This window comes from Scatophagus argus, chromosome 10 (genome assembly GCF_020382885.2).
Source record: "Scatophagus argus isolate fScaArg1 chromosome 10, fScaArg1.pri, whole genome shotgun sequence".
NCBI lineage: Eukaryota > Metazoa > Chordata > Actinopteri > Scatophagidae > Scatophagus > Scatophagus argus.
The window spans coordinates 21,806,957-21,820,484 of NC_058502.1; the positions used below are offsets into that span (position 1 = coordinate 21,806,957).

At 43.0% G+C, this 13,528-nt stretch overlaps 2 protein-coding genes across 5 annotated transcripts; one reads left to right on the forward strand and one right to left on the reverse strand.

Moving 5' to 3' along the window:
* The first annotated feature begins 626 nt into the window (after nt 1-626).
* tk2 (thymidine kinase 2) lies at nt 627-5,485 on the forward strand. Of its 2 annotated transcripts, none has more exons than XM_046401668.1 (10): nt 627-880; nt 1,725-1,762; nt 1,862-1,936; nt 2,274-2,327; nt 2,460-2,549; nt 2,724-2,797; nt 3,037-3,125; nt 3,724-3,803; nt 3,914-3,994; nt 4,257-5,485. In XM_046401668.1, exons 1-10 carry the CDS (start codon nt 697-699, stop codon nt 4,341-4,343), a joined length of 852 nt encoding a protein of 283 aa, XP_046257624.1. In that variant the 5' UTR covers nt 627-696; the 3' UTR covers nt 4,344-5,485. The 2 variants fall into 2 exon arrangements, with proteins under 2 accessions (XP_046257624.1, XP_046257625.1); XM_046401669.1 differs by having other exon boundaries at nt 742-880; nt 1,651-1,762.
* Nucleotides 5,486-9,066: 3,581 nt separating this feature from the next.
* On the reverse strand, nt 9,067-12,185 carry LOC124065848 (tubulin beta-4B chain-like). Of its 3 annotated transcripts, none has more exons than XM_046401672.1 (7): nt 12,114-12,185; nt 11,808-11,916; nt 11,072-11,182; nt 10,559-10,803; nt 10,123-10,445; nt 9,681-10,025; nt 9,067-9,540 (listed from the first exon to the last, which is right to left on the reverse strand). In XM_046401672.1, exons 1-7 carry the CDS (start codon nt 12,168-12,170, stop codon nt 9,393-9,395), a joined length of 1,338 nt encoding a protein of 445 aa, XP_046257628.1. In that variant the 5' UTR covers nt 12,171-12,185; the 3' UTR covers nt 9,067-9,392. The 3 variants fall into 3 exon arrangements, with proteins under 3 accessions (XP_046257628.1, XP_046257627.1, XP_046257629.1); XM_046401671.1 differs by having other exon boundaries at nt 10,559-10,821; XM_046401673.1 differs by lacking the exon at nt 11,072-11,182.
* Between the last annotated feature and the right edge of the window lie 1,343 nt (nt 12,186-13,528).

A 13,528-nucleotide genomic window follows, 5' to 3' on the forward strand; every position in this document is an offset into this window, starting at 1 on the left:
CCAATTCTCTCCAGTTCACACCAAAACAATCCAGACTGATAGATAGCACTACAGATAAGAGGAAAAATATGCATTTTTGATTTTGGAGTGAACTGTTCCTTTAAGATGAGATAAACTGATGAAAGAAGCCAATAAAAAGAAAGACAAAACATGGAGGCAAACAGCAAGGCTCTGAATAATTCAAATGACAAAATACATACCCAGAGGCAAAATTATATCAAAGTCATAGTCACAGTGATGACCAATCTGCAGCAGTAATGGTGTACATGATAAAATAAGACAGAACATTACAGAATTAAAGAATACAGAAGTACAGTGAAACATTAAAACGCAGTGGTGGGGATGAGAGAGGGTGTATGCTAATAAAGGCCTGTGAATGGCTAAGGCTTATACAAATGTAAATCTACATCACGGCTTAATACAAGTTCACAAAAACCAAAGGGACAATGTAGAAAATGTAAAATTAGAAATGTTTTTTTGTTGTTGTTTTTTTTTTTTTTTTTTTGCTTTGATTTTTTTTGTTTAAATTAAAACGGGCACTCACTTGATCAGTGCCATGACCGTACACACTCCCATACAACAGATGGCGATGTCGGCCTCTAATGTAGACTACTGAGTCGAAGAAGAAATGATGTTTCTTCCTGTTTGATACGAGCCAGTTCCATGTATCGCTAGGAGAGGGAGACGTACCGCGACATGTTGACAGCTGGTGCTCGCTTGTCGTTATTGTTCAGGCGTGTTAGCCTGCCATCAGTTCGGTGTGCTGTGGCTCCGTCATCATTTGGTGTTGTCGGGTGTTACGGAGGGATTAGTTTACCCGCTGACGGCGTCACGCTGACACAGAGCAGATCACACAGCGGCACGCAGCACGTTGTTAAAGGTAAGTGGTGCTCTCTCTGGGTTCCGGTGGGTTAACGGACACACGGTGATCGGTGTTCAGTACAGTGAGCCGTTACCAACACTGTCCTATCGTCCATTCCCTTCTGAGGGTGTTTTTCTCTCTATCGCACACCGAGGAACGAGTCCTTGTCACAAAGACAACCGTATGTCTCTGATAGTCAGTAAGAGCCATACGAAATGAATCTAATTTTATAGTAACGTGGTGTTTCTGTATAATCATGGGGACTTTCTTCAAACTGTTGTCTGTTGGCTGATATCCTCCCGTTTCTCTAAAGATGATAAAGGTGACTGCCTCTCTCAGCCATAGCGAGTTATTCTTCCTTGGTTTTGTTTTCCGCTGTATTGCTTAATTAGGTTTCGTTTACATATAAAGAGCAGCCCTAACTCTGTGGTCTTAATGTCAGCGACAGATTCCTCCTCCTCCTCCTCCTTTCTGCTTTGACCAGCTCACGTACAGTGCAGTGTGTACGTTTAAACGCGAATTGGACTTAAAATCACAGTGACTGCGGCGGTTGGGATGCTTTATATGCACGTAAGATGAAGAAAAAGGCCAACAATCTCTACTCAGTTCATCAGTTTGTAGGTAGCACTCGGAAAATAAAAATAAACAATTTAACTGCACAGTTGTCGATTCATTTCAATTCAGTGTCCTGGAACACAGAGACAGAACAGGTCTGTCCCCCGACATACACACTGCACTGTACCTGCTGTGCTTTTTAACATCTTTCTGTCCCTCTGACCTCGCTGTAGCCTACTGACCTGAGGCCAGCACTGGGAGTTGTAGTGGGTGAAGTCTTGTCTCACTATGTTGTCTTCCTTCCAAGGGAAGCTGGTGCGTAATGGACAGAATAAGAAAGCAGTGGTAAGTCTCACACTATACTACACACGTGTGCTCTCAAGCTCATAGGTCACATTAGAGAAATATCCCTTTTCTTCATCATTTTTTTGTTGCTGATTTCAGGTCTGCGTTGAGGGGAACATCGCCTGTGGGAAGACAACATGTCTGGAGTATTTTAGCAAAACTAGCAATATAGAGGTACAACAAAAAAAAGTCCTCATACAGCAAAGTTGTGCTCTGAGCAGATTTGTGTGTGTGTGTGTGTGTGTGTGTGTGTGTGCGCGCATCCACTAGGAGTTCACACACACACAGTTACCTCCGTTCTTGGAATGTAATATAGTGGCCATTTGACATGAGTGCAAAGGACTTGGAAGTGTTGAAATAAAATATATGAACTCTACTTACACTAAGATTTCCAGACTCATTCTGTTGTTTGAAATGAAGTGAACAAATGTAAGTTTTCAGCAGTGTTTCTATTGAGTCATGATATGACACTTAGAAGTGTTTATTATTATTGTTTTTCTTGTTTTTCCAGGTCCTCACGGAGCCAATCTCTAAATGGAGAAACGTCCGTGGACACAACCCTCTGGTACGGTGCACAAAAAAACTGTTGTGGACAGATTTTTTAATCGACCTCGACCTAAAAGCATTTGCAGGATTAGTATATTGACTGTATATCGGCCATGCTGGTTGTGTCAGGTGTTTGTTTCTGTCCTTGCAGGCACTGATGTATCAGGATCCTGAGCGCTGGGGCATCACACTGCAGACTTATGTTCAACTCACCATGCTGGATAGACACCTGTCAGACATTGTAAGTGTACTGGTTAGCTAGAAACACAGCTGTTGTATTGTGTATTAGTTGATGTATATGCTGTGTCGACCTGCGGTCCCGACAAGCGTGTTGGTTGCTGTGCACTGGTGATGCAAACATGTGACCTCACAAGGAAATCGCCTGTATGTACTGAAGTTTCGTTTTTGGTTCCAGTCAGCTCCTGTCAAGATGATGGAGAGGTCCATCTTTAGTGCCAAGTACATCTTTGTGGAGAATCTCTTCAGAAGGTATGATCTCAGCACCGGACAGCGACATCAGATGAATGAATCCACATCTCATGCTGGTTTGATGGACTTCGTTGCATACCTGTGCAAGCTGTCACCTCTTTGAGCTGGGGTGTTCTCTGTAACTGTGGGGATGGACAGTATAGATAAAATCTTCTATCATGGTTTACTAATTTTATACTGCAATATATCGGAGGATATTACATTTTTATATGTAATGCCTGTATCCCTTTTTTTTTCAGTGGGAAAATGCCAGAGGTGGACTATGCTGTTCTCAGCGAGTGGTTTGATTGGGTCACAACTAACATTTACATTCCTGTTGATCTGATTGGTGAGAATACGCAGAGAAGAAACACAAGCACACACTTAATACAGATAAGAAATAAAGCAATAGTAGTTTTTGGTTTTATTGGTGACATAGTCATAGAAACACTGAGAATACAATTAGAATTTCAAGATTGATTGCAAACTAAGATGTCTTTAATGATAATACCCATCTATATGGTGGAGTTTGGTGGTCATGCTGACGTGTGATGAGTGTTTCTAAATAGAAATGCAGACATCTGTGAATGTATTGTTCACAAACTGGTAACAATAGATATGTAAGTACACTTGTACACTTGTACAAGGAAACATCTTTCTTTTCACCGTCCACCTTTTGTTAGAAAACAGAAGTTAAATCAGCATCTGGATGCACAGATGCTGTTATTATTTTACACAGCGCTTAAATACACTGAATTTACCGTCGTTGGATCACATTCCAATGACAGAAGTGGCAACAGTCTTGGCATTGAAAAACAGTATCATCCACAGAAATGGCACAGGACAAATCATCATTATCAAATCAGTTTTTAAGAACTTGAACAATCATGTTTGAAGCCGCTACATCTTGATGATGTATCATCTCTGACTGTTTCCTCTGGCTCCAGTCTACCTGCAGACTTCTCCTCAGACCTGCCATGAGAGGTTAAAGCAGAGATGCAGAGAGGAGGAGAAAGTCATTCCATTGGTGAGGAGGCGGACTCAGACATGTGGTTTCACTTCACAATACACACTCTGAGTGGGTTTTTAGAGAATAGTGAAGAGTAACATTTTGTGGATTGGTTGTGTGTTTGTCAGGAGTATTTGGAGTCCATCCACCAGCTGCATGAGGAGTGGCTCATCAAGCGTACCTCCTCCCCTCTTCCTGCTCCTGTTCTGGTGAGTGAGCAAGCGAGGTTTTGCTTTGATTTGTGGAGATAATGTACATATGGCACACACTGTGTGTCTGGCTAGCTTCAGTTCAGATCAGCACACAGATGACCCTTCTTTCTGGGCTCCTATGGCGTCAAATCGTAACCAAGTGTGCTTCCACTTTAACCCTCGTTTCTTTGTGTGACGTTACTCTCTGTCAGTGTGTCATTGTGACCTTGGTATGTGTAGATTATTTCTAAGTGTCACCATAAATATTTCTTGCCTGCAGGTGATTCCTGCTGACCACGACCTTCAGAAGATGCTTCACCAGTATGAGGAAAACCGTGACAAAATCCTGGCAGCTAGCATCATCTGATGCCCAGTCATGTAGTTGCACACACACATACAGTCAAACACACCTCTGCATGGTGACCGGAGGTCCCACGAAGCTGCTTACAAACTGTTGTTACAACAAGACTGATCTGTTACATTTACAGCTTTTTCATGACCAACAAGTGCATGAACATTCTGATTTTGATTTCTAGCGATTTTACAGCCCATTTATACACGCAACAGTGTGTGTATACAAATGCTAATACTGATATTTAGTAGCTTACCAAAAATATATATTAGGGTGGAAAAGCCTCAGAAACAGAATTAACTTTCAAACTTTCAAGTCAAATATTCCTCTAACCCTCAACTTTTCATTCAAACGTTAAGGGTTTCTTAAGAACTTTGTCATAGAGCTCCTCAGAACTTGAAGCTGAGATTTAGCAGATTCACTCTGAATGTAGTTTCTCGTCTAGTCATTATTTATTAGTTTGTTTTTTATTTCGCCATGTAATCTACTGCACTTGAAGTTTGGATGTGTTGGGTTTTTCAATGTCAGGAAGTGAGATGACAGGATGTGGTTGAAGATGAACTGGTGGCACAATGTTTGATTTATAAATTGAGCAGTGAGTCATATAAGATGAGTGTCAGTCAGAGCCAGAATTCATAGTGTATATACTGAAAAGTGATATCATTGATGTTGGGACCTGGTGAAAACCATTTTATGTTTTTTTGTAAGTCTTTTGAATAAAGAAACATGTTGGAGTTTTTTTTAAAAAAAAACATGTTTTCCATATTAATTAATTGCTCAAATCCTCATTTTGTGTTGGTCAGATGAAGGAGAGGAAAATATACAATGTGAAAATATACAGTGTTCAATGGTTCTCATAACACAGTTTAGATATGGTGGGATAAGCTGCTACATATGATTACAGACCATCAAGCAAATACTTTTACAACTAAACATACTGGGTGGCATTCAAGCACTGAGCTTTCAGGACCTGACAAAAATAATATATTGTCACAGTGCTTTTTTCCATTTATATTTGATAGATTTGTTAAGTAACCAGCAATGGTTGGTGAACAGAGACATTTAATTCTGTGATACACAGTTTGATTTTTCAAGTAACCGTAGTATTGATGTTTGTGAGGAATGTCGCACAATAAATGTATTTACATAAAGTCAAATGTGAACATGGCCTACTTCCTGAGACTCATGCCTCTATCACATGTGGAAAAAAAAAACTAGAATTATTGCCTCATGATTGTAGGCTTCCACACACCAGTCAAGTTGCAGTTTTGGTATTTTGAATAAAACTCTACTCAATTAAACAAATACACTTTACAAGATGATTGAGAAATGATGAGGAGGATCTTGAAGTGGATATGCTGCTTTATTGGAGCCAGTGAAGGTGTTGCAGGATGGTGTAACGCATTTCTTTGAGTAACTTCCACTTTGACTTCTAAAGAAGTCTCTTATGTCCACTGTTTTTCAGACATCCTTGCTGCGCCTAATCACCAAACACACATACACACACACGCACATGGACACCAATTCGGCTCTCTGTTTACTATAGAATAGCGTAACATTGTTTTTGGACGGTAAAAGTGCAGGGGACCAAAACGGCCCTTTGAAAAATTGCAGGGGACATGTCCCCTGTCCCCCCCCCCACGTCCGTGCTACTACTACTACTAATCATCATCATAAGAGGTTCATATTTTATCAGTCTTTTCTCTTGACTTCCCACAACAGAGAGGTCAGTGGTCAGAGACGTTTGAGCACAGCTTGCTGGGACAGACTTCGATGTTCACTTCTGCTTCTACTGCCACCCTGCTGCTCTGAATGGAAATGACAGGCTTGTTTGAGATTTGTGCCTCACCTGGAAAGCACTCAAGAACAGGCAGCAGCAGCACTGGGGGCCCAGACAAAATGCTAAAAGTTGGATGGTTTCTAATGGCCTTCAGTCTTTACAGGAAAAGGTTTTTCTGGGAGTTTTTCCTTAGTCGATGTGAGGGTCGAAGGGCAGAGGATGTTGCTGATGTTATGTTAAGCCCTTTGAGACAAACTGCTTGTAAAAATGGGCTATACAAATAAAGTTGACTTGACTTGACTAACACACAACTGCTCAGTGCAACATCCGAGCTGCCTGATCGTGAAGTTTGGACGCATCGCCAACAGCAACAAGTCTGACTACAGGCAGGAGGTGGAACGCCTGGAGGGTTGGTGCAGAGGAAACAACCTCTGCATCAACATGGAACAAACCAAGGAGATGATCGTGGACTTCAGAAGGGGAAGACATCTCCCCCTTCCTCCCCTGTGCATCGGAGGGACGGTGGTGCAAGTGGTCTCCAGCTTCAGGTACCTGGGCGTCCACATAACGGACGACCTCACCTGGAGCAACAACACTTCCTGCCTCATCAGGAAGGCACACCAGCGCCTCTACTTCCTCAGGAGGCTGAGGCGTGCCGGACTGGGGAGCTCAGTCCTGACATCTTTTTACAGATGTGTGGTGGAGAGCGTCCTGTGCTCCTGCATCACTGTGTGGCACGGCAGCTGCTCTGCAGCAGAGAAGAAGGCTCTGCAGAGGGTGGTGAAAGCTGCACAGAAGACTGTGGGACGCAGCCTATCCACAACCACGGACATTTACACCTCTAGGTGCAGGAAAAGGGCCTCCTGCATCATGAAGGACCCCACCCACCCCTCACACAAACTGTTTGCCCCTCTCCCCTCAGGCAGGAGGCTGCGAGGCATTAAGAGCAGGACCGCCAGACTGAGGAACAGCTTCCTCCCAGAAGTTGTGAGACTGTTGAACTCTGGAGGACCTCTGTAGCCCCTGCTGCTGCTAACACCCCCAATAAAGCTCCTTGAATCCTTGAATCCTTGAATGGGGTAGGGAAAGTTGAGCGACTGAGCCTACCTCCCACCTTGAGTACCCCCTCTGCGTCCAGGAAAACATCTGGTTCTACAGTTTATTACAAATGACAAACATTAAATGCATCACTGAGCTTGGGAATGACTGTATCAAGCAAAAGCCTTCCATGCACTGGAAGTAGATATTCACTTATCTAAAAATATACTGGGTTATCATTTTCAAGATAATTTTGAACCTCTCTGCCGAGGTCCGAGCCCTCTGTTCCCGTATTACCAACCATTCCTGAGTGCACCGATGCCGTCGCCTTCCTCCTGCTGAGTGATGATGAGGAGAACCAAGGAGGAAAGTCTGGAAGGAGAGGCAGACTTTACAAGGCCAAAAACGTCAGCTAACGTTATTATTTCAGTATGACTTCAAACACAACAGAACTATCCAGACTGAAACTGATTTTAGGCAAAAATATCAACAATTTTGGAAATTAAAATGATGGCTTTACTTGCCTATGAAATGTGTAAGGTCTGTCTCAGAATTTCAGGATTTGACAGAGATGGAAGAAGTACTCAGATCCTATACTTAAGTAAAAGCAGTGACACCACAATACAGAGTCTCTGTTACAAGTAAAAGTCATGCATTTAAATTTTGTAAAGTGGTCATTATTCAGAATAGCATATTATAATATTATCCTGTTGGAATATAAATACTGATGCATTATTGTGTTCACCATTTTAATACTGAAGCTGGCACAGCTACTTTTTATAGTTTATCTGGGTAGGTTGTGAACTTCTTTTGTCTTAACCTATAATATCAGGCTACGTTATAATTAATTGATTATATTTTGTATTCTTAAATCAAATCCACAAATTATCTTCTAACCTAAGTTGTACCTGAATGTAGCAGAGTAAAAAGTAGAATATTTGGAAGCGTGGAAGTATAAAATAGCAGAACAGGGAAAAAGTCTTCTCCGGGTACTCAGGCTTCCTCCCACAATCCCAAAAACATGCACATTAGGTTAACTGAGTGACGACCGGTCCAGGACCTGAACCTTTTCTTGTGTCAATCCAGCCGACAGAGTGCAGACGTCATCAGTAAACCCCCTCGGTGTGTATGACTCCTCCACGGCTCTGTGGCTGCAGGGGAAGGGACAGCAGAATCAGGACGTCCAGGCAGGGCAGGGGGCTGCGCTTTTGGCCAGAAGGACCCAAGAGTTTAACAGGCGGATCAGAGAGCAGCCGGCAGACACGCAGCTATGGAGAAAATTCATAACATACCAAGTAAGAAGACTCTACTGTTCTTCCTACAGACTGCTTCACTTTCTTTACCGTCGGCTTTGATCTGACATAATGTGCTGGACGCTATGTTTGTGTTTTGTCTATGCACCTGTGCATTGTAATAAGGATATTAAAGGATAAGAGAGGCCTTATTCTAGATTGTCATCATGGACAAATCCCAGGTAAAGAGCTAACCAACAACGTGATATCTGTCTGCATTTGAACTTGCTTGGCAGTACAACCAAAATAAGCTGTTCCCTGTGAATTCTTCATGTTGGACATGTCTTACACTGCCATTTAAATGTTAACAGATGCATTAAACCAGCTACAAAATGTCTTCATGTTGTGCATGTTGTAACGATGCATCAGGAACATTTTGAGTTTCAATCTCAACCACTTAGAGTTAGCGACAGAAAAATATATTTTTGGACTGGGATTCGGTCTCAACATGAGCTCCCTTGTAGGCAGACCAGGCTGAACAGATTTACACAAGTGAGCAGCTTTAATCACGCCAATGCATGAGAATGTGTATGTGTAGAAGCATCATCATCATCAAAATCACCATCTAATATTACGTTCACCTCAGTCACTTATATAAGTAGAGAGAAATAGTAAAAACCCACACAGCTTAGGAACAAGTCATAAAGTCTTTAATCAAATCATCATCAAATCAGAGGAAACGGGACAGGTCAAAAACATTCCTGAAAGTGAACAAAGAAGAGGAGCACAACGAGAACAGTGCCAACACAGAACAGGAAACGTTTGAAAACCACGGCTGGACAAGAATTCCGTATTATCATTTGATAACTTTCAGTGGAATCACAACAACAATTTTTCCATACAAATTATTGATTTTCAGCCAATTATCAATAACAGGACTACGAGTTGCCCGGCGCTTACTGTTGCATAGTAAAAATAACAACAAACAACAAAAAAATAGGTCACAGCAGGTGTCTAGGCCATGTCCTCTTCGTCCTCCTCCTCAAACTCGCCCTCTTCCTCGGCCGTGGCGTCCTGGTACTGCTGGTACTCTGACACCAGGTCGTTCATGTTGCTCTCAGCCTCTGTGAACTCCATCTCATCCATGCCCTCGCCCGTGTACCTGAAACACATCATTATTTCATTGCATGCGTTTTGACAAACAAGCCAAACTCTCGTGGCTAAACGTTTGGGGTTGTGCCAGTCCAGCAGAAATACGTGGACTTCACACCGCTGTCCCGACGGCACTCTTCTTTTACTCACCAGTGGAGGAAGGCCTTGCGGCGGAACATGGCGGTGAACTGCTCAGAGATGCGTCTGAACAGCTCTTGAATGGCTGTGCTGTTGCCAATGAAGGTGGAAGCCATCTTGAGGCCGCGGGGAGGGATGTCACAGACGGCTGTCTTCACGTTGTTGGGGATCCACTCCACAAAGTAGCTGCTGTTTTTGTTCTGCACGTTCAGCATCTGCTCGTCCACCTCCTTCATGGACACGCGGCCTCTGAAGATGGCGGCGGCTGTAAGGTAACGCCCGTGCCGTGGGTCGCAAGCTGCCATCATGTTCTTGGCGTCGAACATCTGCTGGGTGAGTTCAGGAACCGTCAACGCCCTAAAAAAAAGACACTTGAGTCAGGATTTATTTCAAACGCGTCAAAATAAAACTTGACGGCTGACAGTTTAAACAAATCAGGCTCCCGACTGTCCACCTGTACTGCTGGCTGCCACGGCTGGTCAGGGGGGCAAACCCTGGAATGAAGAAGTGCAGCCTGGGAAAGGGCACCATGTTAACAGCCAGTTTCCTCAAATCAGCATTGAGCTGGCCAGGGAACCGCAGGCAGGTAGTCACCCCGCTCATGGTGGCTGAGACCAGGTGGTTGAGGTCACCATAGGTGGGCGTGGTGAGCTTCAGTGTGCGAAAGCAGATGTCGTACAGGGCCTCGTTATCAATGCAGAAGGTCTCATCTGTATTCTCCACCAGCTGGTGGACGGAGAGGGTAGCATTGTATGGCTCCACCACTGTGTCCGACACCTGGAGCGGGAAAGCGCAGACGACGGGAGGAACAGAAAACAGCAATGAAGCCCAGAGGACCAAGCTGGGGGACAAATATTTAACGATAAAATATTCTTGTGTATTAAGCGAACCTTGGGTGAAGGCATCACGCTGAACGTGTTCATGATGCGGTCTGGGTACTCCTCTCGGATTTTGCTGATGAGCAGCGTGCCCATGCCAGAGCCGGTGCCTCCTCCCAGGGAGTGCGTGAGCTGGAAGCCCTGGAGGCAGTCGCAGCTCTCTGCCTCTTTTCTCACCACATCCAGGACTGAGTCCACCAGCTCAGCTCCCTCGGTGTAGTGGCCTTTAGCCCAGTTGTTACCTGCTCCGCTCTGGCCTGTGTAACGTGCAAATGCAGAAATTAAAACCACCCGAATCCGTATCTACTTGACATGACTTCATCATACATGCAAAGTAAAAGAAAGGTTCCTTGCAGAGAGCAGTGAAAGCACTGAAAGAGACTGGCTCCAATACTACCACCAGTACCTCGCTTTTTGGATATTCAACTTTAAAATAAGACTGACTCTAGATGCTTATTCACAGCAATGCAATTTCATCAACCCAATTTAAAACACACATCTTATGATCGCATTTAAGATTCGCACCAAAGACAAAGCTGTCCGGACGAAACACTTGTCCAATGGGACCAGATCTCACGGAGTCCATTGTGCCTGGCTTCAAGTCCACCAGCACTGCACGAGGGACATACTTCCCGCCTGGAAATGAAAACACAGTTGCTTAAACAATTACTCAAACAATAACCTGCTCATCTTTCTTTTTCTTATACATACGACATACTTTTGAATTGCTGAGTGAACAAAGCAAAACAAATCATGGCCATTTTGGCCATTGTTTGTTATAAGCAGCAGTGACTACTTCTTATTGGGGTTATATCTATATGGGGTCCCATACAAAGCTCCATACAAAAGTGATGAATTTGATCTTTGGTCACAAACGACCACTGTAAACTCTAATGCCTCGTATAGCTCTCCTGTTACATATCATTTAATGACAATACAGTGTCTTATTTCTTCTTACTTATTTCAATTACAAAAACAAAGTTAGTCGCTTATATGGGTTATACAATATTACCGTAAGTTAAACTAACTGGATATTTGTTTGGGACATTTCCGTTAGCCGGAGGTTTGTTGTGTCATGGAAACAGGGAAACAGGGAGACGGTAGCTAGGAAGGGTAGGAAGGGATAAGGGCCCCCTGCTGGATAGCTAGGGTACTAACAAGTTTTCCGACTGGTGTTGAATTACTTTGGCTCCATTACAAATTAGTTATATAACCTAACTGTGTAGCTCGGAATCTTTAGCAAAGTGATATTAAGGCTAACCCGCTGCCTCGTTGTAATAGACGTTGATTCGTTCCAGCTGCAGGTCACTGTCTCCGTGATATGACCCGGTCGGGTCGATGCCATGTTCGTCACTTATCACCTCCCAGAACTACAATGAGAGAAAAACAGAAACATTGTGCGTTAAATTAGATGACTAACTAGCATGATTTACCCCGGCGGCTCAAACCAGTCTGCCGTACGACCGAGGCAGGCCATCATTAGCCTTGTTGCTACTTAAGCTAATTTATCTCCCGCCCGTCTTTTCAGTGAGCTGAGACCTCACTTTCAAACAAAAAATATTCTCACCTTAGCACCAATTTGGTTTCCACACTGGCCTGCCTGCATGTATACGATTTCCCTCATTATGGATTCCCGTAATATGTATGGCAATGACCTTGACGGCTGGTGAAGTTCGCAGTTTATTTTCTTCCTTTAACATAGTCCACATTGAATAAACACAAAAACTACGACCACAGTAAGAGCTTGTGCCTCATTACGGCTCCGTTAAACTCGTTAAAGCTGTTAAACATTACGCGTTCACAACTCCACTGTCTGTTGAGAACTGTACCCTCACTGACAATGCCATAGTCGGGAAATGTGAACAGACTATCGTTCACTTTTATCAAAATAAAAGCTAATATAAAAACATATATTTCAGAAATATTAATCAGGTAATAATAAACCTTTCATTGGGTTATTTACACTCCCGCCGAATTATAGATTTTTACATCAGGGAAGCCTTAAACACATAATTTCCCCATGGAAAAATAACCCTTCAAACATTGACGCTATACCACACAGGAAACTGTATCACACTTCATAACTACATTGTGCTTAATCTGCTTCTAGCAACAAAACTCATTTCTGAACTGGACGCTCCACTAAGCAAAGTTTGCTGCTGCGCTCTCCTTTATTATTCACTTCTCTTTCTCCCAGCGGGATTTTGGCTCGTCTCACGAGTCCATCTTAGCCTTTGATGATTTCCGAGACTCTCCCGAGTCTCCACTTGCTCCTGGCTAAAGTGTCCTGTGTGGTTTGATCATTCCAAGTGGGGGGACCTTACCTGGAAATAAGGCTCGCCGACTCAATCCTGCTGAGAGCAACAAGAACACAGATATGTATAGTAATGTCAACTGTTCACTCAGTATGACATTAAGTTCATAAATATTGTAGTTTGTAGTTAAGTGCTGGGTCCTTGACACTTGAAGACCCTGGCTAAGTGTTCTTACAGTCCAAACGTGTAAGGGAGCCCCACTGGTTACTAAGTGGACTTGTGAGCTGAACAAACTTAAATGCTCAAACATAAAATGTCATTTGAATGAAGGCTCTGATGCTTTGGGCCTTGTATCTAAACAGACAATTTTTATTCCCCAGCAAACTTTGATTTGCCACGGAAGGAAGATCCGACCAAAATCCTTTTATTTTCCCCATCCAGACTGATCATGCTGGTGCAGGGTTCTGAACGGGCAAATTTTAACAAGTCTGTTACTATAAATCTGCATGCAGACAAGTGATTACTGTGGTAGAATTATGTGGTGTTACTAATGAGAGTGACAACATTTATTCTTACTTAAGTCATCTGTGTGTTTATGTATGTGAGACCCAGTGAGGAGGTGAAGTTCATATTTGATTTTATTAAACAAACTTATTGTGTGGTTGTTATACATTGATGTATTTGAATAGTGTGGCTTGATTAAATACAAAAATTGAAAAAAAAAACC

Bases quoted from the DNA above. Each gene is read 5' to 3' on its own strand.
- tk2 (XM_046401668.1), top strand. From the start codon at position 697: ATGTTGACAGCTGGTGCTCGCTTGTCGTTATTGTTCAGGCGTGTTAGC. The intron at 2,328-2,459 runs GTACGGTGCACA...CTGTCCTTGCAG, and splicing joins TCCGTGGACACAACCCTCTG to GCACTGATGTATCAGGATCC. The intron at 3,995-4,256 runs GTGAGTGAGCAA...TCTTGCCTGCAG, and splicing joins CTCTTCCTGCTCCTGTTCTG to GTGATTCCTGCTGACCACGA.
- LOC124065848 (XM_046401671.1), bottom strand. From the start codon at position 12,170: ATGAGGGAAATCGTATACATGCAGGCAGGCCAGTGTGGAAACCAAATT. The intron at 10,446-10,558 runs GTTCGCTTAATA...TTCCCGCTCCAG, and splicing joins GCGTGATGCCTTCACCCAAG to GTGTCGGACACAGTGGTGGA. The intron at 10,026-10,122 runs GTGGACAGTCGG...TCTTTTTTTTAG, and splicing joins CGTGGCAGCCAGCAGTACAG to GGCGTTGACGGTTCCTGAAC.